Genomic DNA, 26,444 nt, shown 5'->3' on the forward strand with positions numbered 1-26,444 from the left:
AACTTTTGTCTAGCAGAAGATAGTTCGTTGAATTTTCTGAATGTCAATTAGCTTTTGTTTGATGACTCTGCTTCTTCCTTTATGCTATTATAAACCAGATTATTTTCTCTGATTGATCTGTATTCACAGGCGGTATAGCGGATTTGAGCTGATTGTTTTTTTTCTTCAATAGAATAATTTCTAGAAAGATATTTGAATATATACTATCTTTACACATAGTTTGCTATCTTATGTAATATGGGTTGTCGTCAACGTTTTCGATGAAAACATTCGTACTTTTCTTTCATATTAACGTAGAGAAGTCCATCTACTCGTTACGTGATCTTCTCTGCAGGCGATCAAAAAGGCCCAAACAACGCTCGAGTGATGCTTTTGCTGGTACAACTCACGACGACAGCGTTACAATGGTCTCAGCTTACTGTTTCGGTATACGAATGTATGTCGATATATACATCGACTTTGTTGATCCTTTGTCATTTTCCGCTTGCTTTTATTCCTACATCCCTTTAACGTCGCCTTCTCTACCGTCTTCTCGATAACTTTCAGAGCGTCGTCCCTTGTCAAGGCGAACGTACAGCGACGTCAATAAAACGAACGACGCGAGCGTCGAGTATGGTTGCACTGGGATCGTGTTGGCCAAGCAGAAGCGAAGCAACGGCTTTAAATTCATCTACTGCGAAACTTGCGTACAGATGCATTCATAGAGCGTACCATAGGATAAAACACTGAGTACTAGTAATAGTTATGGGTCTGAAGCTAGCATCCAACCAACAGGAGCCCTATCGAAATTATCGGCGACCTACTAGGTAGGCGATCGGACTGGAAGAGATGTACATGGACGGAAATGAATATAAATAGTAACAACAGTCGACTTAATGTCAACCTTTATCAGCCTAGAAACGTCCTAAATCCAAACTAAAGCTACTACAATGTACGTCAACGTATCAACAACCATGATCGTCACGATGACGATAATGACAGTAGTAACAACATGAAAGTAAGCGATCAAGACAAATACCGATTTATAAAATTGAAGTAAAAATGCTTGATGTTAACGTTATCTGTTCGGGTACATTTCGATTAACTGTCCTCTTCTTAGCTAATCGAACGTCGTCAACCATGTGAGAACGTTTTTGTCCCCCTGAGACCCAGTGCCGTACCGTCTTCAGAGTTGCTAAGAGGCGTTTGTATTCTTTGCTACGGAAAATAACCATTGCCAGAAACTCAACCTAGCACTGACGAAATTCAATTTACCTGAGGAACAATAACCAACAATTTCGCCTGGAAATGTTTGCTGTTCCGTTTACCTTGCTCCTCTGTTGAAGTTTTATCCTTAGGCTTATTCTCCCACTTTCTCTAACATCCACCGATCATATGTGTCAATGTGTGTCGTTTCGCCGGAACCTTCTCTGTATCACATTATATTAGACTATACTACAAGCCAGCTTCCTAATAGGTCCATCTCCAGCACCCAAATAGAAGATAAAACAGCCAAATCTAGCTATCAGAAACCAAGTCATTCTCGTGCGCTAACCACGTCGAAATAGCGTAGAAATACGTTGAGACAGTGAGCGGAGAATGCACATTCTGTGTATGAAGCTATAATAGAAACTCTTATAGCTCTTAAAACAATCAAGCATCTAATATGAACAGGAACCGGTATGGAACGATTTTCTCTCTGCTAATATCTGTTAGCGTCTGATAATAGAAAATGAAATAAGCGTCGTACCACGGTGATAGTTCATGCAATGCGTATAATGGCATGCTATATTGATAGGGTTTTGTGTTAAAAGTAAAAAAACGCGTTAAAACAGGAGGAAAACATCGAATAGAAAATGTATGGTTATTCTACACATTTTCCTTGTATTGCTCTGTGTAGGCACTCGAGCGCAGTTATCCCAGTCGCTCGTTCCAACGGTATGACGGATTATTGCACGTGCCGCCATCTCAAATACGAGCAACAATACACGCCATGACCGTGATGCTCAATGTCCAACCTTTAGTTTGTAAATATAAGAAAATGACTTTCTCTATTGTGGCGCGAATTATGAAACGTTTATGTGTCGTTCGACGGATTACTTCTCACATCAACGAACTCTGATGGGTTCGTGTTTCCGAACGAGGGTGTAACACAAACAAAACTTAAGGGGCAATTTAAAAAACTCGTATTACCAAACAGACGCTTTAAATACGGCAAGACCCCCCCCCCCCCCGCCCCTCTGAACCTTTTACATTTTCTATGTAGGCTTCCAAATTTGTAACCCTCAATGACGTCCAACTTTTTAGTCTTTGGACTAACGTATCCTGCGTCCCGTGCTAGCAAAGGACATCTCCTTTGTTGCGACTGTCGAACAAACCACTTGTGCTTCACTATCTAAGGAAAGCGTTTTTTTTTTTTAAATCTCTGACAATGATCGCTGTGTGTAAATATTGGTAACTCATCCCTACGATTTTTTTCATCTGAAACAGATTTTCTTTAAGGCCAAACTTCTACTCGCTGTCAACTATTTATTACTAATCTACAAGCTCATATATGACTGCGTAGTTTTTTTCCAAAAATTATTGAGGAAACGTATGTCATAGGTCAAGTCATAATGAGAGTCGTGTCAGGTATCGCGTATTCTACTCTATTCATCTTTTATTTACTTATTTACTACTGGCAGCTTTGTTTCGAGCTTTCGTTTTTCTATTTTTCTCTATCTTCTGGACCTGTCCTAGCTTTAGTGAAAGGTATCCGAGGGCTATTACGTTGTAGGATTTATAGAGCCACTTGCTTCAAATGGAGTTACTCGTCTACCGTCTTGAAAACTCACCGGACTTGTCGGAAAGCGCTGAGCAGATGGGGGTATCAAGAATGCATCCTTCGTAGTGACAGACACGCGTGTCTCACTCGTTTGCTGTCTTCCAGCAACAGCAGCAGCAGCAGCAGCAGCAGCCTGGCAGAAGTGGCGACGAGAAAAAGCAACAGGAAAAGGGTGACAGTGAGCTTCGGATGGAAACAGTGACGATGAAAAGCCCGCGCCGAACTCCTACGACGACGCGCCGGCGTAGAAGCAACGGCAACGACCTCCGAACCAGGCAAAAGCCAGTATCAGTAGCAGTAGACAGGCGACGCTGCCGACAGTAGTAGAAGAGTGTAGTCGCACAAACGACGCCAGCCAGCGGCAGGGCTTCTTGTCGAACGGAACGGGAAACTTTTTTCTTTCAATGGTCTCTAGACGGCGATATAGCCTCAAAGCCGCCACCCACAGCCGAGGCGACAGCAGGAGTGCTATGAACTTGCGTACGCGAAAAAATTTGAGAATGCTAAGAGTTCTTCGTTCTCATCGTATCCTTAAGTAAGAGGCGCGTCTTACGGTCTCTCAAGGAAAGGCAGGCGAGATACCTCCGCGCTCGCAGATTTATTTCGTTGGCTTTTTGGCGTCTATGACAATTCTTTGTTTTGCTATTTGCTTTGTCGTTCCGATCCTATACGGTCGTGACTCTGCTTCTCCAAGGCTTTATATCGAGATTACAGATTAACTGTCAGGGTAAACACGGATGCATTCTTCTTGAGGACAGCTATAGTGGAACAGTGGCCCATCAGAGGTCCTGACACCTTGCGCTAACAAGGCGGCTAGCTATACGAAACGCTATGAATGTATAACACTTTTCGAGTAGACACCTGCTACTTTGTTTGGAAAAGTTTTGTATTTTGAATTATTACCTGCACATCAATCCGCAACATTAACACATGGGCTAAAACGTTATTACCAATTAAACTATTTCATTTTCTATCTGTTTGTTATAGCCGTTGTCGGCATTCGGTATTTTTGGTAGGATGGTTTAACTTTTATTATTTAGCTAGCTGTGATTGATTTCTAACACAACATCACTCGTGTGATGTTGTGTTAGAAATCACATGTGATCCACTTAGTTTTTTTAGGTGGTTTCCTCTATGTTGGATAAACCTTTTCTCCAGTGGCTCTAAGCTGCACGATACTGCACAAAATGAACGACGCGCGTCACCGTTACTAACACCCGACGCAACTAAGCTTCTCTTTGTGAGAATACGGAAATGTCGACACATGCTCCCGTAGGTCAGCACTGCACAAACATACACATATATGTACGCATTTACACAGAGAGAGACTGACGCGAGTAAGCGCGAATAGTCGTAAAACTATTATCGCCTCCGGTACGATTAGAAGTAACACTATAAAGAGCACTTTTTGAAGCTCTTTCAAGCGCGAGAAGAGTAAATGACAACATGCACAGGGAGCTGATGCGGATCAATCCTCGCGGCTGCCGCTGATCCTCGAACCCTGTGTTTTCACACTTGCAAAAAGCGTTCAGGCAGCAACAGCTAGAAACAGCTAACAGCAAGACGGCTAGCCGAACGTTTGTGGGTCTTCTTTTAGTGGCGCGCAGGACTGGCAGGCTTAGGTAGTCTGACGGGAACACGACGGTATAGCGATCGCTGGGAAAGGGAACCTTTCCCACGTGGGAGAGGGGAGGGAGTACGGACGCAAAGAAACAGCCGAAAAGGCCATGGCCAGGCGATGTCTATGCGAACAACTCCACAGCAACAGCAGCAGTGGCAGTAACCGTAGTAGGCAAAACGGACGACCATACAGACTCTGAGTCCGTAAGTAGGACAACAGCTACAACTGAGGCGGATACCGACGCAACCGACGAGACGAAAACCAGACAAGGGTAGGATCCGACAACGCAATGGAAGAACGAACGAAAGAAAGAAGAAAACAAGGCTTCTTATCCTCACGGCCTATAGCAGGCCGTCGCAATCGTCACCACATGTGTATGAAATGGAAAGATGCATACGATACCCTGCTGCGGTCTGTGCTGCCGTTGCTAGAAAAAAGCAGCTATCGACAGTCCAGACGACGGACCCGCGCAAGGGCGCCCACCGGCAAGCAGAACCAAGATGTGGATCACGGAACTTGTGGAAGTAGGGCAGGAGCCTATAAAATGAATAGAAGGCATGTAATAGTGAAAAAGAGTTGGAAACCAGGCGTAAAAGCCGACAGGGCTTGATGAGCTGGTGGACAAAATCTTGGTGGAGTCGAAGACCAATTATGTGGACCCAGCCCACAGCGATCAGCAGCGGCAGTCGAGAAATGCTCTATCATGAAGCTCGTATACTTCGTGGCCACTAAAGATAACTGTGTCGTCACCGATCTAAGAAACCCCTAGATCTTGAAGACGGCGGGGCCAAGTCACATAATGAAGGAAGTTGGGGAGAGACCACGTGGAAAGTGGAAATGACCACGAGGTCAGATCAGGCCATGTGGACGAGATTATGAGGAAAAAAGCTCGAAAAAGAAAGTGGGAAAGATGAAGCCCAAGAGGGGACCGCCGCAACGAAACAGGGAGAAAGTGCCAGGAAAAGTCGAAAGCGACGACGCCAAACGGGACACTGGAACAGAACAAGCCGGAGCTCCAATCGAGATACCAGTCGTCGTCGATTGGTATACCACTGTGGTATTTGGGTGTCCAGTCAGGTATGTGATCCCAGGCCAAAAAAGAAAAGTGAAAATAAAAAGCTTGAGTATTGAGATTCCTCGGATGGAGGTGAAGGTACACAGCCAGAAGTTCTTAGAACCGGTACGGCGCAGGACAAAAAGGACAGCAGTGGCATGGCAAATAGCAATCGAGATTCAAGGACCTTACTCACAGTACTACTTTAGTTAAATACAAACATCGCATAGTTAATTATAAAACAAATTGCAGCCCACCTCTAAGTTGCAGTGTAACGTTATAAGTTGCCGCGGATAATAATACATTACTGTTCAATTAATTACGAAAATTATATCAAAATAATAACGCTGTCTAAGCATAACTATATGAAGAGCTAAAGTGTGTATGATTTTTTGATTACTCTATATGTCATCATTTAACCCCTTATGGAATATATGCATTCTTCGTGTAACGTTACTGCTGTCGTGCGTCGGACATGCCGTTTCCGGAACGTTATAAATACACTGTTTAAATGGACACTCCTGAATTGTTGGAATGGTTCAAAATTTAAAATTGTCACCATATCCCGTGTATATAATGAGAAGAACGGTTATTAAAACGTAGTAAAGTCTCTTACTTTTATTTTATCTACCGTTATTATTAGATGTCAAAACTGACAGTATTCAGAAAATGCAGATTTCAGGTCAATTCTGCCTAACGCCGACACCTAACGCACTCGATATATCACATATTGTGATAACCTGTAAAACACAGCTCAACTGACAATGCTATCCTGTTTCCCTAATATGTCCTAATAGTCGTTTGACCTAATTCTAACTTCATGGAATTAAATGTGTCTTCTATTTTCTTTAACTTTCAGAATGGCTTTAAGCGTTTCGCACTCAACAGTTTCTACCGAAGCAAACACCCTTTTTAATATTCTCTTAATAATATAATTTTTTCAAGCTGAGTCGAACATGATAGGACAAATGGTTCAAAAAAAAAGTTCAGTAGCCAACCGCCCACCGAAGTTTCGGCAAATCTGATATTGGGCCCGCTTCGTGATATGGCGATGTTCAAACTGACTTTTTTTCCTTAGCCCACCTCGCCTTTTTAATGGCACTATTATCTTCTATAAGGAACTCCAACTTCGGGAGTACAGACAACGCTACCTCTAATGGCGATTCCACTGAAAAGCAGCCGCACATATTAGCCACATCGTTTGTAAGTTTTAATCCGAGTTGCTCTGATAGTACACTGTATCTGAAACCGTCTATATCAGACACAGAGTGTGCCAAATAAATGTGTGGGAGGGGGGAGAGGTGAAGGGGTGTCCACGTGCTCCATTGCGTGCTTTCTATTAATTCAACGTTAGCTTTCAATTTTATAAACTTTAGTCGACTTTTTACAATCGCGTTACACATGTATCTTGTCAGCTAGATTTTCATGGGCCATTATAACCTCTTTTATAAAAAAAATGGAAGTCGTGAAAGTACCTCGAAAGGTACAGCTCTTTCTTAAACTATTGTCAGGGGTTGATACTAGAAAAAAAATCTATAGAGAGAAAATATCTATATCTATTGAAAATGGCCCAATTTTTTTTGTCGCCTCTTCTTGCCCAGTCTATCTATAACTGATTAAAACAATATTTTCTATCAAATCTATATTTCACTCTTTTTTTTTCGATCTTGCCTAAAATATATAATAGCTAGCACTTTATTAACACATATCGATTGGAGTACGTTTTATGCAAAGTTAACAAAATGTAAAGACCGGAAACAACCATATGCCATGATATACATATATAATAGTTAAGAAACAAGCTAGTCTTAGGGATAGTCATAACTTCACATGAGCGACAACAACGAAGACGGCAAACTTGAAAAGTCTATGGAGAACGTATTTAATAACAAATTAACGGAATAAATTTGTTATTATAGAACGATTGCATGACCAATCTTCTTAATTGAATCGGTGGTCCCCAAAAGTATGCAATCGAATAGATTGTTTTTTCCCTTGAAGGAAACTTTAGAAAGTTAACAGTTCTTAACATCAAGCTTACTGCATCAAGCTTAAAGTCATTTGCGGTGGAAAAACTCACCTCAATTTGTCATTCTACCTTATTCCTTAGAAATTCTTTATTTAAGAGAAATAGACATATGCAAAACCTTAACACTCAGGCTGTTGTCGGAATACAAACCGGAGCGCCGTAAATTCGGCATCGTGAACTGCGAGTTTCCATGGAGCTGTCTTGGCTGGAGGAGTTTTACTGAAATGCTAATAATAGTATAAAGTAGATGTATCTCGAACAGGCAAAGTGGCTCGAGTAAAACTTTGAAAATTAAACTAAGGCAATATCCACGGAGCACGGCGGCACAGGACTTTCACGTCATCTTGGCTATAGGAAATGATGCATTAGTACATACAAACTCTTACGATGGACCTTCATTGTACAAACAACGCCTTCATTGATTAGTCTGGAGATAACCGATGGGAGCATTTCCATACGCAAGATATTTATTATGCAAGATTAGCGGTATTTTTAAGTTATTTTGTAACGCATGACCATGATCATGGTAGCCAATGACCCCTCCTGACGAGTGCGGGATTCTGTTTGTTCTGATGGGTCGACGTGTATATTTATATTGTATAAACACCAGTCGTATGAGTTATGGTATTTGGCATCACTTGGACAGCATTAGCACTTTACAGATATCGCGCAACGAGTTTTTGTTCGCCATCAATTGGGCCTTACGTACCCGTTATTAATCAAACAAGCCTGTTCGATTACCTAGCAGGGTCTCGTCATAGCATGGCTCATGTTATAGGAGTTAAGCGGGTGTAAGTATGACGGAGTTTTCTTGTTCATTGCTTACGTCGGCCGCTTCCCGAGCACAGCTTTCAGCGTTACTCAGTACCATTAGCGGTACGTATGGAGTCCCTTTACTGCATGCAAACACACACACGCACGCACGCACGCAAACCCACTAACGTTTCGAATCGCGATTCTCTATAGTGTCCCCACAGATGCTCACACAAGGCACACAATACCGTGCAAACAGGTCAAGCGTTGAACAGGAGCCTAAATCGAATTAAGTGTCGAAACATTGTTTATTCAGACACGGACTAAACAAACAGTTTACTTGTAGGCTTTAGCTGAACAGCTTTACTGATTACCAGTGACTACAACGAAACTATGGCTTTGAAGCTCTCCGATGCTCGGTCACGATGGGTTACACGTCAGCCGGTTAGATCACAGAAGCGGGTACAGGGGAATTATCTGGTTGCCCCAATGCTTATCGTCCCACGAGATCTTCTCGCTTTCACCATTAATGCAGGCCCCATAGTGCTGGGTCCGTTGATCTATAACTTTGTTTACGTTGTTACATTAAAGTTAGGGCTAGAACGCACGGAAGAGTCGTAGTGATCTTGTTACGCCTCTAGGATGCATAGCACTCCAATGGCTTAATAGCTAGCAGAAACGGCGACGGGAACGACGACCATTTTGGTCAAAAGCAACAAACTCAATCTGCTCCGAACGATAAAAACCTAGTCGATCTTTATTTCGTTATAGCGAAATGCAAGCTAATCCATAAGACACTGTAGCATATCTCGATATGCTCGATATTTGGAGAGTACGCAAAAAAACAGCCCATGGCGTACCCGGTGAAGCCAGCGGTTCTCAGCTGACGAGCGGAGTGACTGTTACGCTTCGAAGCGGTGACACCAAATGGCGCATTAGAAACAGATAGATCGTCCATTGCGTGATTTACGTTCACGTTGCTCACAAATTCGGGAGAGTATAGTACATTTTGCGAACCACTATTTTCATCTCGTTGAAGATCAATAGCTAGAAATGATACTATATAACGATCGTGCCTCTGAGATAAGCACGAGATATCCACAGTCCACACAGTCGACCAGTGAACACAGACACACATTTGATGCTGTCGGGCGAAGCCTGAAAACTAAATATGATTCAAAAGTACCTTGTCCTGAGATAAAATTGATTCAAATGAGGCGAAGTAACTTCCTGTGAAATGTTTGCAACAGATGACCTCGTTAGATTCATTGAATCCTCTCGCCGTCGAAGACGCTGTCTATCGCTTGACAGTCAAGTCAGCTCAATGAACGGACGATGAACGCGTTGATAGGACACTCGAATAATAAACATTCATCCAGATGCGCTGCCTTACGTAAATCTATAAGCATATATACTGGAATGCAAATGTTATTGTGAAGTACACTTATTTTGTGGGTTTTTGTCAACGCCCCGAGTTACTTGGTCGAATTAGCCTTGGCCAAGGCTTATGAGTGAACTATTGTTTACTCGGATCTTCTCAGATGATAACAACACGTAATACAGATAATAATAATAAGTTGTCATTACAAGTTACTAAGCGTCTGCGTATTGGTCATATTAGCCGACAATGCAACGTTAAGCTGAATAGTAGCATTAGCAAGTCACGTCCTTACCGAACAATACAGGTTTGTTACGAACTTTTCGTCGTCAGCGGGTACCCAGCCTCGGGTAAGTTGTACGTGAAAAATGGTTTGCGTAACGGCTCCGAAACAGTAATCCTTATAACGTATAGACGGAGTAAATTTCGCGAGATGACTATCATCTTTTCTAAGCACTGGGCAAGCCCCGTCTAGATTGCTTTGTTGAACATGTTTTTACCGATAACTTAAACATAATATCATGCTACCGCAAGATATACGTACGCTGAAATCTTCTCAAATATGGCGTACTGCGTGGAACAAACGAAGCAAGTGGATTATGGTTTAATGTTGAAAACGATGTCTCCAAATCGAGTATCTATATAAAGCACCCATAAATCTACCTATCTTTCAAAACCACGTTTTCTTTAGTTGAGCTGATCACGTTTGCGCAGTACGTCGTTCCCTAGGAATTCGTATTTCAGAAAAGCTCTACTTCGACGGTGCTTTGCTTAAGCTTAGACAAGCAAAAACCTTATGACTCATTAGTCTTTTTATAATTAGCGTTTCTTTGGGAGCTGACCTTTGTTTGAGGTTCTCTCCTATATTTAAGCCATTTAGCTGGCAAATGTCTCAATATCCTTGCTAAAGCTGAAGTTGCGAGACCTTGAACAAGAATCGTAGAACCGTTCAACCGATACAACTTTTCGTCGAAGCTTGTAGCTAGATAGTGCATTCGTCACAAAATTGGTAACATATTTTTTTATAGCATAAATATATCGGTTAGGTCTTAACGCAGACTTCGGTCGCGTGAAGCTGCACGACTAATTATTTGCTCATCTCTTCACCGAACCTGAATATCTAGTGCAACGACGGCAGTGACGGCGCTGCGTGCAAGTGATCTTAATATCTCTGGGCCCAATCGCACGATCTCATCATAGAATAGATTACAATTCAGAATTCTAGACAGAGAGATATCGTGAGATAAGGTCAGTTGACAAAAAAATTCCCGGTGAGGAATTTTATTTGACGTTGTTACCTTTTATACTAGCTAAGTAGGCGTTGCAATGATCCGGACTGTTGACAAAGTGCTGCTATATTTATCATCTACTGTATTGCACTGGGTGGTGTACGTGCGTAGGTAAGTTTGTTCGAAGGTACGACGCTAATTCTTTAGTTAAAAATATATTATACTATAAAAATATAAATAACCTAAGCTTGCCAATACCAAGCACAAGCTTACTGGAAATTTCTGCACTGGATCAAAATAGGACCAGCAAGAGTTGGTCCTATTTAGACACTTCCGCGTACCGTATTCCTTTTTTAAGCACTCAATGGCCTTTTACAGGCACTCGTACGTCTGCGCACTGTTCTGCTGTAGTGGTTTACAGATCTGCTATTCCGCCAGTTGAAATTTTTCACGCGTTGCAGCATCCGAAACAGCAATTGCCGACCGTGATAAAACAGACACCATATACATTAATAACATCGTTGCAATACTGACTATAACATGACGACGATAGCGATAACGATCAATGAACGATTATCAGCGACAGACATAATATCAGGAACATCAGATATATCGGGGGGACGCCGTGATAATTCGCATGGAAATGAGATGAGCGCACCAAAAGCATATAAATTCACCGAATGGTTTTGGCCACCGAACGATAGTCAGGCCTGAGCTTATTGTTGATTCGTCGGTTTAGTGATCGGAAGAAGTTTACTGTGATCTAGTTAAAGGACTTTTTTCGTTTCTAGTTTTTTTTTTTAGGTTCTCAAACTTTTGAATTTTCATCTACCACTTCGTGGAATGGAACAATGTGCACAAACTGAAGAACATCAATCTAAACGAGTACACTGGGACACAAGTTGGATATCTTAATTTTCTAGTACGTTTTATATGTGCTCAGTGTTCCTTTGTTTTACAGCATCTATAGCTGGTTACGTGATTAAGTTTTCCTTCGAAAACAGTGCGGTGGGTAAGGCTTCAACGCAAATATTAAGAAAAGACACTATAGATCATACTTTGTGCACGTATAGATTACAATAATAGTTTCTTTTTTTGTCATAACTTTTATCGGAATAAGTTTTGTGACTATATTCAAGAGTGCAGCTTTCTAAAGCGACCTCCTATCCAGGTCATCGTGCATTGGTTCACGCAATAAATATAAAAAAAAGTGGGTTTAATGTATATTCTTTGTCCGTGTTTTGTATGTATAATTTGATATGACTTGAGAAACAGTACTTTGTGAAATTTTCTGAGTGCCAATAGCTACTCAAGACCCGTAGCGCAAATCATTAGCGAAAATCGGCCTAAAATCTAAACAATCATTATCCAAGCTCTATATCACATTATTCATGCTGGCTATAATAGCCCTTTGTTAATTGAACATAGCCTGAAGAGCCTTCTTTCATACGTAACAGTAATCTTCGCCTTCCGTTATGAAGAAGAGTTAGGAAGAGACAAACAGCTTTCGCTAGTTCAGTAAAAGTACGACCTTGCATAGCAGATCATCAGGGAAGTTCACGATTTTTGATCTTTATAATCACTCTTACAACGCTCGGAAAGTACGTTTCATCAGTCTGTGTTCAAATTCTGCAAGCCTTTTTCCAGCGTGCTGAATATATTCTCAGAAGTTATGTTGACTTCTTACAAAGCCGCAACTGCAGATGCCCGCTTCGCAATGTAAGGCTTGCTAGAGCTCTCCACTTGGCTACTCGCTTTATGCGTTTCTTTTCGCTCGGACGGTGAAAGGTCTAATGGAATTACGTCAATTCTCTTCATCAGGGGGTAAGGTCTGCTTTGGAATGGTACCGTGAGACTTCAGAACTCTCGTACGTCAGTTGCGGGGCAATATGCCACAAAGCCGTAAACGCTGTCAACCTAGAAAAGTAGCTCAACCGTAGGAAATATATAGCTCCACTAAATGGTTGTTTTATTTTGGCTGCGCATCAGTTTTGACCTAAAAGTTCATCTTTAGACATGCTAAGAAAAAAACGTTGTTTCTGCTTTGGGTACAATGAAACACCAGAACGAAACCGCCGTAAAGTGGGGTTGGGGTGACGACATCGTGGTTAGCGTATCTGCCTGCAAATTTTAAGGGTACGTTATGGTCTAGGTTCAAATACTAGCGTAGACACACTTCGTTTCGTGCTAGGAGGTGAAGGTCTAATCGGAACGCCTAACGGTATAGGCTCGAGATATAGGCCAAAAGTAATTCTAGTGAGATTCAATCTTTCCTTTTAAAATACTAATGCTAACTAGTTGTTTAAGGACAAGATCTCCACATGAATGCAAACTCGCTTACGCAAAAATTCTTCCTAGACATTATCTAGCATTCGTCCCCATACCTCAAAAGACACCCAGAGGCATTTTGCGCTGTCGTGTTTACACCCGATGAACTGGTCTGAGCAGGAGACCTTTGATAGCAGAAGCGGAAAATAACTCGGAAGCTTTAAAGCAGTTTTGTCATTCAAGTTGTTACATATACCATACATACGACACATTGTTAATAGGTTAATAGTGAACTGTGGAAAAAATTCTCCTATGCTAATTAAAGTAAGTGATGCCTCAAAGTCGTGCCTATATTTTTTTTATTTATAGCACCGATTTATCATATAGTAGTATACCTGCGTGTAATGGTATTATCAAGTTACCGAATTGACTAAATGCACAAATTACATGTAAAAAAAAAATATTTTCGCAGTGTGTCTTATATTAAAATGATTTATAATAAACACTATTCGAACACAATATAGCACAATGATTGTTTCAACTGGGAACTTTTAATATGCTTATGTTATTAATAATAATGCTTAATATTGACTTGAGGCAGGGCAATTCCAAAAAGATACAATCACGTAGCTCTGCTTTGAGAAGCAACGTTGAATACTAGACAAGTTTCGTGAAGTTTGTGTCAGACACGGTGTGGCTAGACAGATGCGTCAGCAACTCCTGTCAGAATATAGTGAAATACATTTGTTTATTGCAGAGTGTACATCTTCTTTCCATATAATCGAGATGAATTTTCACTTTGGCATAGTTAGAGGGGTTAGAGGTACAATAGTTTGGCGAGAACTAGATGACAGCGGTTTGTTATAGGTTTGCTATAACGATGGCTTTTGGGCACCTCCTGTAGCTTTGTCTTCGATCATAACCAAAATGACCCATTACTTTTTCGAAATTATCACAGAAGTGCGAAGTTGATGCAAACACATTTAAAGTAATAGCATCTTATCTGTTAATTGATTAAAATATCAATCGTATTTTGAAGGTATAATAAAACGGGACACCGCGAATGAATGAAGGGCAACACGTGATTACCAATCCAAGAAGGCTGAAAATATGAAAATACTGTTAGGAATAACTAGATATGAATCTTTGTCGCCGATTTTGGTTTGTTTCAGTCGCTGAGATTCATCTGTGAAGATAATGTCTATCGGTGCGTGTGTTCTAATTATTCAGAAGAGAAAATTATGATCTGACAGGATCACGCTATTCAGTTACAGAGTAGCCTGCCATTCAGAGCGGTCGTTATTTAGCTGTTGTATTAACATTTATCTATGTCGAAGAAGACGGGGTCGGCAATGCTTCGCGAAACAGTGGGCGAAGGATCACACGGTGGGAGTGTCTTTTTTCCTTTCTTGCAGTCCAGACTCTTCCATAATCTTCCACCAGAGACCACGCTTGCTATTGCTAACCCCGTTTGCCTGATCCGTTCCGTCTACATTGCAGATAGGTCTGTGGCGGCGACCATAGCGTTCTGCACCTGAAGGTGGGAAAAGTTACCAGTTGACATGACGCGCGTACCAGCACGGGCGCTATCACTCGTCACGTTATTATGTGGACAGGTGCGATTGACTCAGCTGTTAATGCTGTTTTTAGTGCGTTGCACAGATGCAATGGTTATGCCAGGACTGTGTCCCACCGAAATTAAGACCGTCGACGATTTCGATCACGATAGGGTGAGTGAATATACAGTTACCTCTTTTAGCCTTAAAAATACGTACGAAATAATTAGTGTTTTCAGCTTTAATTCAAGATGATTTCTGAGGACGACGTTTTGTTTGAAGTATGTAGGAGAGCTCCGATTGATGCGGACGAGCTGCTTGTGATTGTCACTATGAGGGAAGCCCCACCGTCTTTTGTATATGGCGGTCTACCGAATGACTAGGACCACGCGCGCTCTGGACTCGAGTTGAGTCTAATATTACGTGCTGTGATGATTTATGTGTCACCTTTCTTTGCTAGGCTAATGATTTTTGTTTTAAGTAGAACGTTCAACGTGGGTTCTCGGTCAAGTCAAAATGGCTTGGCAAGAGGCGACCCCTGTCCAAATGACTGTTTTGGCTTCTAAAATTCCTCGACGAGAGTCTGATTTGAAATAGGAAACTGAATCCACAGAGGGCAGACCATATCGGCATCACCTTACACTGGATCGGTTTTTTCCACCGAGTTCAGATACTGAAACTGCGTTGTTTGCGACCCCAAGGAGGGAAGTTGGTTCTCGCTATACACCGTCACTTGGGGTCGATCATTTGTCGATATCTGTACGTGAATCTAGTTGGCCGACGTGGTACGACGAAGTCGTACGTGGATGCGACGCGACACATACAAACAAACCCCATCAGCGATAATGCATTTGTCAGATGAGAAAATTTTTTTTATTAATATTTACGATTTTTTTTTTATTTACTGAATGGATCGTACGCGTGGCGCTCCTCTTTACGCAGAATAGACAAGTAGTATATCAATTGATGCATAATCTCTTTGTTAAACTCAGTTTTATACGAAAATATATCGAAATCCACTTGACTGGCGTTGCATACAAACTAGCCTATAGCAACCCTGTAATAAGCTGCACGAACAATGAGCCTTTAACATGAACTGGATTGTATTTTTAGCTAAAAAATGACGAGTTTATCATTGAGCATGCGCGAAAAACAACAGTCGCCTATGTCGATTAACCCTTCGATCTACAGGATAGCGTCAGACTGGTTCTGTATTGTCAGCCATGATTCCGGCGACTTTTGTCACGCATGTATCGGCACTTGCGATTTCCGCCGAAGGCAACACGGTCTAATATTGTTAAACCGTTGTTTGGATTTTTGTGTGAACACTAAACTTACTAGATACAATAATCTGAACGGTAAGTTAGGCGTTAAATGAAAATTAAAATTTCGAACATTTGAGACAACCTAATCATGTATACAACTTCAGCTTTTTCCTCAACATAACCAGAATTCTTACAAAATTGTACAAGCGAACGTCAAACACTTTTCCACAACCTTTCTATCGTAAATCCTATAACAAAAAGAGAAATAGTGTACCTTCTATAGCCGTAACATGTAATATATAAATCGTCTACACATATTCCATTCTGTTGCAATCACTGGGCTAGGTTCTAGATCCCTGGTAAAATAGAATACTTTGAAGTTGAATAGGTTGTCGAATCTCTAGCTTCATTCGAAGTTACGTACGCTTCGACGGGCCCCACGATCAGTGTAGTCAAATCCGTCGAAAGGCTGAACCTACCTAGTCCCATATGAGCCTGTTTCTATAATTCAACTACGGTTTAAATACGTTTCATCTAAACATGCGAATTACATACGTGGAGCAGCACATTGAGCTAGTGTATCTTTTCATTTGATTCGAATGGACGTATCCGCTACCCGCGCACCCTTAACGGATAGAGTACGTAACCTTTGCTATGTCTCGATCTAGTGCAGTCATCTATAGCGTATCTTAAGACGAAGTTTTTGACAACCATGAAGATTGGAACGTACAAATAAAAAGATTGAGGACTGGTAAATATAGGACTGCAATGCACAGGTAACGTATTCGCTCTTTTACGGTGGAAAGGGCAATAAGCAAAAAAAAAGGGGGCTACGTCGTGCAGTTACTAATACAGGGTCAATTATACAGATTTTCCAAGTTGCTACTGTTCTCTAGATATCTCTTGTTATTATCAAGAATGTTCCTATGTACGCAATTAAAGAATTATTAGATAGTAACTTATTTTTAGCTTCGGAAGGTATGGACAGTCCTCTAAAATTCTCCACTGTTCGTACGTAAAATTTACGTATTGTAAAACAACTTGTGCGTCGTCGGGGTGTGTGCTATCCGGAGAGGAGAGCAAAAAGGAGTCTTTTTGGTTTGAAGAAGTAAACTTCCAGTTGAAGGTAGACTAAGGGAAAGCAGATGGCAGTACGTGCACTAGATAAGTAGGTTAAGCATTATATACATGTAAGGCCATTGGTCCACAACCCTGTTACAGTGATTTAGATGACTAGAAATCGTCTGCGAATCGTAGAAAGCTATTTACAAGTTGAACGGTTTATATACAGCTCCAGATACAGTTACTAGGGTCAATCTCAAAAGCGGTAGATGCGATAGTGAAGCCGCATGGAATGAATACGTTTCATCAGCATCAAACGAGACAAAACTGAATTAAATATGTCCTTCAGCTATATCAATGTTAAAACATATATGCTTGTCGTAAGGTCGACAGGAACCTTATAATATGTATTTGCCAGACACACAAACGGACATCGTTCTATACGTATCTGTACGTGTTTGTGCGACCTTGACAAATTCTGTACGGCAACACTGTTTAACCAATACGAGACGCACAGTTGTTAACGGTAATGTAGAAATTACTATAAGAAGATATTGTCGCAACCTTAGTTTGTGTCGTCCCCTGGCAACCAGATACATCGGCCTTAGATGAAGTTATGCGGTAATTGGAGCTTTGCCCTGACAGCACAACGATTATAGCGTACGAGCAGGCAATACTTCACAGCATTATTTATTTCCTTTAAGCATTAATTGGCGACACACAGGCTGTTGGGCCATTTGATAAAGAGCCTCAGAATTATTTCGAAAAATAGCGAGCATCCTTTGAGCCTGGTTGGTAAAAACAGCATGTTTTTTTATTGTTCATCAATGCCATAAAGATTCGTATCAACCATAATCTGTGCCCGTCTTCGGATTTAGATCCATTGTATTATCCGCATCTTCACTGACAAGAGATTTTTCCGGGCAGTCCGCTTTGGAACTTTATCTAGCGAAACATGGGTCAATTTCTTTATGTCGTATTATTTATATTGATATTTGCGCAAGGTATAGAATAGAGCATTGTAAACATGTGAACCACTAATTACTTTTCTTATCGTCTGGATAGAACTGAACAGCACCTGGCAGTTAAAAAAGAACGAAGTATTTTTCTAAATAGTGACACGGTACATATCGTATGGCTTTGCTTGCTCTAATATATATATATACATGCGTACTTAAAACGATCAAGATTGTTGTGGCAGGTACGGAGGACCAGCTACAAAGACCAAATCTGGCGGGTCCATCGAACTTACTGCCATTATCTAAGGATTTTCTTGAACGGTATAGTACACTAGTTCGCCATATTCATGGCACCTGTTACGACGCACTAATTTTCTTTTTTTTTTTTTTGATTGTGTGAAGAAGGCGACAACAGATACGGTTTATTTAAACAAAAAACCTAGTAACTACGTCTGTGCATAAGAGACTTGTATCGTAGTGTTTGCAGGGCTAAATTAATATATCGCACCATAGACCCATCGCAGCACCATATTTGCTTTTTCGTTGTGAAGTATCACTGAGATCTATAAACATTGTAAATAGAAATGGGATTGCCGGTATGCACAGAAAGGCCATCCGTTAATAGAGAAAAAAAACCGTTAATATATACATTGCCACCAAGTGAAGTGGAATTAAACATTCATATAATGCAATTATAGTTTTATTCAAAATATAAAAAAAAAACTTGTATATTCACATATTTCGAATGTTTACTCCTATATTCATGATAATCACTAAATCTCATTCTCGAGTTTCTACGTCAAAGCAGTGATTTTTTTCTTTACTTTTGCCTTTCCGTTTGTTTCTCTATCAAATGGTGCTGGTTTTGATTTAGGACACACAGGGCCTATGTGAGGGTGCAGCAGAACGCAGCGCGTACCAGACAGGTTATAATGCCAGTGTAATCATAGGCAATTTCTTGGTTTTGTCAAATACTACTAGCTACTAAAACCCTAGTTGTCCTCTGCTAAAAAAAAAAAAAACCTGTATCGTGTAACTAAATAATATACAGTATGTAGTGTACAAGAATTCAGCTGAAGTCGATGTGCAAGAATTTCCATCATTTTGTGAGTCTACATTTTTAATTTTACTGTATTATTATGTATCCGCTCATGTCACGCGCCTTTCGCCTGCTGGTATAATTGGCGCTGCAACAACTGGCCAACTTCGATATGGACGGACTTTCCAGTTTATGGGAACGTGGTATGAGGTGCAGCGTACCCCATTTCTCATGGAAACAATGATTCGCTGTAACAAGTTCCACTATCAGGATAAAGGCGACAGTGAAGAAGGCATCATTGTTTACATGAAGGGCAATCGGCAATCGTAAGTAAATTAACGTCAATTTTCTTTAGGTTCGTTCCAACGCAAAGTATAATCAAGGCTTCGTGCCTCAAATAGCGCGCTGTTTTTTGAAGATGCGATAAACCGCGACTATCTGGAGTCATTTTATATTACATCAGACGCTTAATATTAAATACCGGCAATTGCGTTCTCTTCAAGTAACGACACAGTCCTGACGTGACGTTAAAGAATCATTAAAGGTTCAATGAAATTGGTACGACACTACTTGGAGAGCGTCCTCTAGCAAAATGAGACGTCTTACAACAGTAATAAGAAATGAGTGAAAATTACTATGGGGGGGGGGCAAGAGTACGCTCACCTTTATAATTTTTGTTGAGAGAAACACTTTGACAGAAGCAACTCGATTGTTGCAACGCTCGTTTTGTGGCAGATTTAATAAGTTAAGTATTATATGTCGGCTAATCAGCCCCTTATGCGTCTATAGCTGGTGACCCTTGCTTCAGCGCCGGCTCATTTTAACCTATAATAACTGTGTAAAAAAAATTACTAGAAAATAAATCATATTCAATTTATAAACGGATTCTTATCTTTTGTTTCAGTGTATCTGCGATGCTTTCATCAACAAGGTAAGTGCCTCAACTAGACCTAGCCAGTTATTCATTTTTATATCCTATGTACCATCTAAAACTTCGGTACGTATCTGCAGTGACGCTTTCTTATGTCGTACGACATATTCGTAGTAATTCTTCACTAGATCATTTAACTCTGCCTGACCGTACGTAGCCGCGATGGGCTCAGACTTTCCGAGCAAGATGACAACCAAACAAAAATCTCATTAAATGCTCAAGTTTCCATCAGGTGGCTTTAAATCTGATCGTATATCAAACTCTCTCCACCGTAAAGCACTGACAGTTCCACTTTCCTTATCCTTGCTTTCCTACTCCCTTTCTGTTTCGTCCTTTTGCCTTGGCCTCGCCCATTTACTTTTTTATATATAGGAAAACGAAAAAGAGAAGGCCCTTACTAATAGCAGATTGCGGAAATCGCGGTAAGGATCGCGAGCACTGGTGACGTGCTCGTAGGCGCACAGGATAGGGGAGAGGATGCTCCAATAGAGCGATTTAACTCCCCACTAGTTGGCTGTGGCTGGATGCTTGCTTACATGGAGACCATCCAATGTTAGGACTCTTCTGTTATAGAAACGAGCAACGCAAGGGCTACACAGTGAAAATGGGGTACCCCACCCCCAAACTTTCTTATAATGCCATCAGCTTGTAGCTTGAGAGCGGAGGGCGTAATCTCCGGGTTACTTCGGTGTAGGTTCGTGAACGTCAGGGCGATGGAGATAGCAGCGCCGGTAGTCGTGTCTATGGACCCCTTCAAATGTACTGGCTGGAGAGGAGATCAAAGCTTGGATTGGCGGATCGTTTTTCTTCCCACAACAGCACGTTGAGTTGGACCACCAGTATCATAGAAGGAGCAGCAACTGCTTCACTGTCCTTCTCTCGCAGGATCGTAATGCTGGTGGTTTTTCTCAGATCGTAACGCTTACTTTTTACGAATCTTTTTTCTTCTCTCTCGTTTAGCCTGAAGCCACGACGAAACAGACCGGTGTTTCTCGTCGGTCTCGTGGTTGCGCGTCTGTTCCGTCGATGGTCGGTTTCCGTCTTGAGAAAAGAAGCCTGCCAGATGAAAATGAGGACTGATGCTTAACTATGGCTAGAATCGGGATGGTGGGTGGATTATGATAGATGGCTGTAACGGAGCCAGAATATCGTCTAGTTGTTAGTTTGTTGCTTATTGCCCGGGGGGCAGTTAGTTGCACTTCTCTTGCTATCTTCCCTGTTTGGTCTCTTCGCTTCGTCACTTCTCTAGAGGGAGATATCTACACTGCTGTTAGTAGCAGTCGTAGTCGTCATCGTTGGCATTTCCACGTCTATATGCAGCAAAAGGAACGGCACACGCTGCTGTTGCTACAGCACATCCGGGCCCTTCCTGAGGCAGAACACAGAACGTCCGGAAGTTGGACGCGTGCCTAAGACTAAGGGGACCGAACTAGAGGAAAATTCTGTCGTCATAATCCAGCATGTCCTTGCTACGAGCATCAGCAAGGGGAGAAAGATGGGAAACAAGAGATTCATAGGGACTTCAGGGTAGCGTCTCTCCGCGGCGAGACGGACAGCCGACCGAGACGGAACGGTCGCTCGCCTCCTAACAAAGACCGCCTCAGGGCCTCTCATAGGCCTCATAGACTTCAATACTGCAGCTGTTTACAGAGCTTTCCTGCGAGTTCTATCAGTGTTCTTCTCCATCCTGACATGGAAACGACCTGACACCCGCCGTAACGGCGACTGCGGTAACATGAGAACGTTAGACCTCCAAAAACCGCACAATTCTTGCTTCTAATCAGTCGTATCTAGTAGAAGTCAGGGAAACAAGTGAAGCAAAGCATTTTAAAATAAGATCGGACTTATAAGCTCTAGTGTACGGGAAATATCTTCTTCTACAGCTATAACGTACTTACTAAAGGATGCGAATAAATGAAATGTTTTTTTTAATGAGACTGCTATCTCAGACTTATATGACCCACATTTTTGTTATCAAGGTGTTATTCTACATAGAATATGTACGAAATGTTAAGTGAGATCAAGTGCGAATAATAATCCCCTATCAGACAGACGGTATGGTGCACCGTAAAACGAAAGCCTCCGAACAACGAAAGCGGACTTATATGATAGAAGAACTTTCTATAAATTCCAAATAATACAAAGCAAAGAACATGCATAGAGCGAGCGAAGTTCCATTTAGAGCGATCTGGCCCAGCTATCACGGTAAGGCACGCCTGACTCTGGCATTCATAGGTTCCCATATAAGCGAGGTTTAACAAAAGTGCCTTTAGACGACATAGACATCACACATAGTACGTTGTGGGACATAAATTGATCTGAAGCAATGCTGCTAGTACCTGAGGTAAGACTCGAAAGATTTGTCTACACATAAAGCAGGACTTTAAATGTTGAGCGGCAACATGGAGCAGAACGGCTAAACTGTAATATGTCCACATCAGCTTCGAATATTTACCGCCTGCCGGTGCTTGCGATGCCTTCTTCGTTAACGTTTTGCCTGGTCTTCGTCGTGGCGTCATTGTTGTCACTGTCATCGTCGCCATCGGCATAGTCGTGTTGATACTCGTAGTGGTTAATGGTTCCGTCGTTAAATCTGGTTCATCGGTGACCTGGCTCTGCTTGTCGAAGTCGACTTCCTCTAAAGTGGCATCCAAACTGTCATCAGCCGTTGATGGGGCTGGTGTTATCATAATGGCGGTGGCAGTGGTGGTTCTAGCCGTCGATGCTGATGTTTGCTTTGAACTTCCGGGTCTCATGGGTCGGCGAGTTGTTGACATACCTGCAAGAAAAATTAATTTTTTTTTATTGAAACAGTTTTTGGTATTTGGGACCAGTCTTTAGCCGTTTATGTATCGATTATATTAGGCATCGTCAACATTGAGTCGGGAAATGCTGCAAGTGTGCAGAAACAGCATTTTTTTTTTTACGAAACAATACCTGTGCGATAAATAGGACAACCACATGTAAGTAGTTGAGGATAATTCTTAGTGTAGCTTGAGCATTGCTGCCAGCGACAATGTGGTACGGTGTTAAATTCAGAGATTAAACATTCCATTGTTATTGATGACTCCTAGTCTACTTACTTAGATGCACGTTGGTGTTATAATTGTGGAAAACTTACGTTCAGTTGGTCTGCGGGTCACTTTTCTGTTATATGTAACATGTGAGGTAATGCCGTTACGGCTCAAGATGGCTGAATTGTTGTCAGACGAGATATTTCTGAAATAAAAAAATTAATGCGTGTCTGTCCTCGGAGAACGGACGGAAATTGTATATATGTACGAACATGATTGTATTTTGTCTGGAATACCCTTTTACACCTGTTATGAATATCTTCCATCATCACATTGTGGTGTACTATATGTTGTTGTCGAGATAACAAAAGTCATGTTCAATCTATTGATACATGCCGTATATATCTGCAGTAAAGCAAAAGGGATCGCTCAACCTGGCTCGTCCATATGCATAGAACTGCTTTATGGGAATAGCAGATTGAACTATTCAAATCATACAACACAAATATTTCTTGGAAAATTTCAATAAGTAACGCATGTCGGCGAGTTAGTCATTTTATGTTATCATAAACAAAGAAATATGCAGCGGAGCATCGTTTCGATACCAAAAGTGATAGAACACTACCTTCTGCGGCTTGTACATAGCCACCGAAGCACAGATAACCCTAAGCTTTTCTATGAAATTTCACTGTTGCAACACTTGGCCATAACAAATCACACCGATTAGTCCAAAGGATTTCTTGACGACTTTTAAACTATTTAAGAATGATTATACGCACCCCCATTACTTGTGGGATTCGTACCAAATACATTACTTACTTAGGACTCCTTGTGGAAACGTACGTAACGGATGGGTCACTATCCGTTTCTGGACTCTCGATGTATTGGAGTTCCATATCCTCTGGATGCAGGGTTAGCTGCTGAAGGTCATCATTCACCACCTTGTCCTCTCTGGACAACGCTGCTTGTCCAAGTGCCCCAGTATGATTCGGTGTAGTTTTTAGCGTATCTAACAGTTGACAATATTTAAAAGTGATTTCAATTCATTTGCATGCGCCTTATGTAACTGCAATGAGAATCATTTCAAGATATATTTTCTTTTTGGACAGTTGTATAAATTCTACGTAAGATGAAGAGAGGTTGAATAAGGGTCCAAATTATAAACGAACGATTATATGATAAAGTGACAAAGGTCATTGTGACACAGAAGATTGACAAGTTATCCAATTAATAAATCAAACATGAAACTATTTTGTAAGCTACGCGTATACTGTACTCGTTATCACCGATGATTGGCCGTTGAATGCTGCGTTTGACCCAGAGCCTACAAAAAGTTCTTGACGTAGTTGATGTCGCGCTGTTGGGTCTGTACCTCCATATACACTGTAGTGGACTTCGCGCGAGCAATCGACAACTGCCCCTTCATCGCGGTCATCAATAATGCTTTCTTCATTTCGCTGTGTAGTAGAGTCATCGAGAGAAAGTCGAGCATCGTCTTCGTCAGCTTCTACTTCCATCGGCAATTCCTGATAAAGGTTTAACGCAGTTAGCTGCTGTAGAATATTTTTGGTTTTCTCATCTATGGACATGACTTTGTCAAGCTTGTTTAATAATATTGTTATGGGTCTAATAAAACTTCCTTTCCCATGTCTTTTGATACGCTGTTAATTGGCTGTAGCAGCCGTTGTGTTGTCATGGTTACAGCCCGTGGAAAATTTCCAAAATAGTTAATTGCAGGTGTAGCCCAGGGTAGACAGGAACGGCAGGGAATAACTTAACTAAGATATATGGAGTTGGAACCTAGACAGGCCGTGTATTCCCTAGAAAAAAGTGGTCGTTTGCCATACAATTTTTCGTTGGCGTTTCTTTTCAAAATCGAGACACTCGAAAAGAACTTCCGAGGAATTATTAATCTGTTAGCTTAATCAAATCGATTCTCTTATAATGTTATATTTGTATACGGAATACGAAGTACCCTAGCTGAATGAACCTAAAAACCAGCATTAAAAAAACGACAACTATAAATTTCTTTAAGTAATAAGCCTGGTGAAGACAGCTCCTACGAGCTTTTCTTTTGATAAATTTCCACAACCATTCCAGTTGTTCGACTTCTAAACAGCGACTCTGAACCTTCTGGTGACACTTGATCAAAAGATTCAAGTCATAAACATCTAGGCTGTTCAGCAGCCGGAACTGTTTGTTTTACGAGGGGCTCAGAAAAAATTACCAGAAAATCGGTTCTAGTCTAAATGGCTGTTATGAGCGGAAGTGCTGTCTTACAGAATTACGCGTAATTTTGTCCCGAGACTTCGTTGACTTACAAATAACGATTTTCTTTTTTCCTGAAAGGGATATGGCAGCATGACGTCGTCTCCACTAGATACAACACTTAGAACGTAAACCCTGGCAGGCAATTTTGCTCTAATAATAATCATTATACATCTGAGTCGTCGGTGAGCCAGCGGTTGTCTCTTAATTAACGTTTACATTAACGAGGAACATTTTCTAGTTGACAGAGAGCAGAACGTAGTCGGATGTTTCGCGCCGAAGAGTAGCAAATCGCAAATGACGGCGCGCAAACTGTCTCGCTTTAGTCTCATTAGCGAGCATCTGTATATTCTTCATGGCGTTTGGAGTGCAGCGCCTGAGGTCCTTGTAAACTTACGGCCCTTACAGTCCTGTTCGTAGGCCCAAAATAGCCTCTCAGTTTCGCACAGGAATTGCACGATAGTCTTCATAAGACAACCTCAGTTGTAACTCTTTCATATTTCCGCCACATGAACGGATAGCAACCTTTTTCAAAGTGATTCGCGTAGCGATTGGTAGCCGAGCACATAGTTAATGGTTTATAATAAAAAACCACATGATCTCGGGACACGTATGCTTAACTTAGAAACTTTACATTATGGCTGATTTCTGCTACGACTGTATTGACCGCTCTATTTGTCGATTAAGTCATGTCGACGTTACCATTTATTGCCTTTTTACCTAAACGACTCTTCTCTGGACCCCCCCCCCTTTGCCGGCTAATTAAACTACTATACGACTTTCATAGAAATCTTTCCAAATTTAGTTGGCCTAGGACCCCGTGCATACATCACTGTCTTCCTGAGGGATGAAGATTTGGAGTAATGCGCAATGCTTAACGCTAATACCGAACGCAAAGCTCGAAATGTCTTATTTCGTATTGTAAAGATAGAAACCTTTAACGCTGGTACTCCCGCCCCCCGTCTAATAGCTAACAATGTCTCTAGCACAGTGGGGATCAATTTTCAATATACTACGGATGAAGAGAATGATGATGTTTATGCCGCTTCGCATAATTCTACCTAGAATGAAAAGGCTCAAAAAATACTAAGTGCCAGATAAAGATCAAACCTGAAGCTTCACAGTTGTGAGTTCAGATGCTACCCACTCGGTGCTGAGATAGCCAAAATACAAAAGTTTCTTCGCAATTAGAGCATTTTACCTTTGGGAAGCTCC

The 26,444-nt window shown here is 41.4% G+C and overlaps 2 protein-coding genes and 1 long non-coding RNA gene across 19 annotated transcripts in view; 2 read left to right on the forward strand and 1 right to left on the reverse strand.

The window, feature by feature from the left end:
• Positions 1–26,444, reverse strand: part of LOC111250956 (LHFPL tetraspan subfamily member 6 protein) — a 111,094-nt gene that overhangs the window by 55,394 nt on the left and 29,256 nt on the right. For 3 of the 13 annotated variants that reach the window (XM_022806994.2, XM_086991021.1, XM_086991002.1), the window contains exon 1: positions 2,814–3,714. The exons of 9 other annotated variants lie outside the window; for them this stretch is intronic. The gene's annotated coding sequence lies outside the window, so the exon portion shown is untranslated. Of the gene's footprint in view, positions 1–2,813; positions 3,715–3,950; positions 4,393–26,444 lie in introns of those variants that run through there. One more of the 13 variants, XM_086991003.1, reaches the window with a different exon arrangement.
• LOC147755590 (uncharacterized) lies at positions 4,511–7,934 on the forward strand. The gene is made up of 2 exons (XR_015329150.1): positions 4,511–5,501; positions 6,338–7,934. It is a non-coding gene; the product is annotated as an uncharacterized LOC147755590 (long non-coding RNA).
• LOC111250955 (uncharacterized) overlaps positions 14,553–26,444 on the forward strand; it is a 94,751-nt gene continuing 82,859 nt past the window's right edge. For 4 of the 5 annotated variants that reach the window (XM_086990972.1, XM_086990973.1, XM_086990971.1 and 1 more), the window contains exons 1-3: positions 14,553–14,865; positions 19,206–19,342; positions 19,921–19,947. In XM_086990972.1, the coding sequence (XP_086847098.1) occupies positions 14,698–14,865; positions 19,206–19,342; positions 19,921–19,947 (332 nt within the window). In that variant the 5' untranslated portion in view covers positions 14,553–14,697. The remainder of the gene's footprint in view (positions 14,866–19,205; positions 19,343–19,920; positions 19,948–26,444) is intronic. The other variant, XM_022806988.2, reaches the window with a different exon arrangement.

Source organism: Varroa destructor, unplaced genomic scaffold, assembly GCF_002443255.2.
Source record: "Varroa destructor unplaced genomic scaffold, Vdes_3.0 BEIS01000005.1, whole genome shotgun sequence".
Taxonomy (NCBI): domain Eukaryota; kingdom Metazoa; phylum Arthropoda; class Arachnida; order Mesostigmata; family Varroidae; genus Varroa; species Varroa destructor.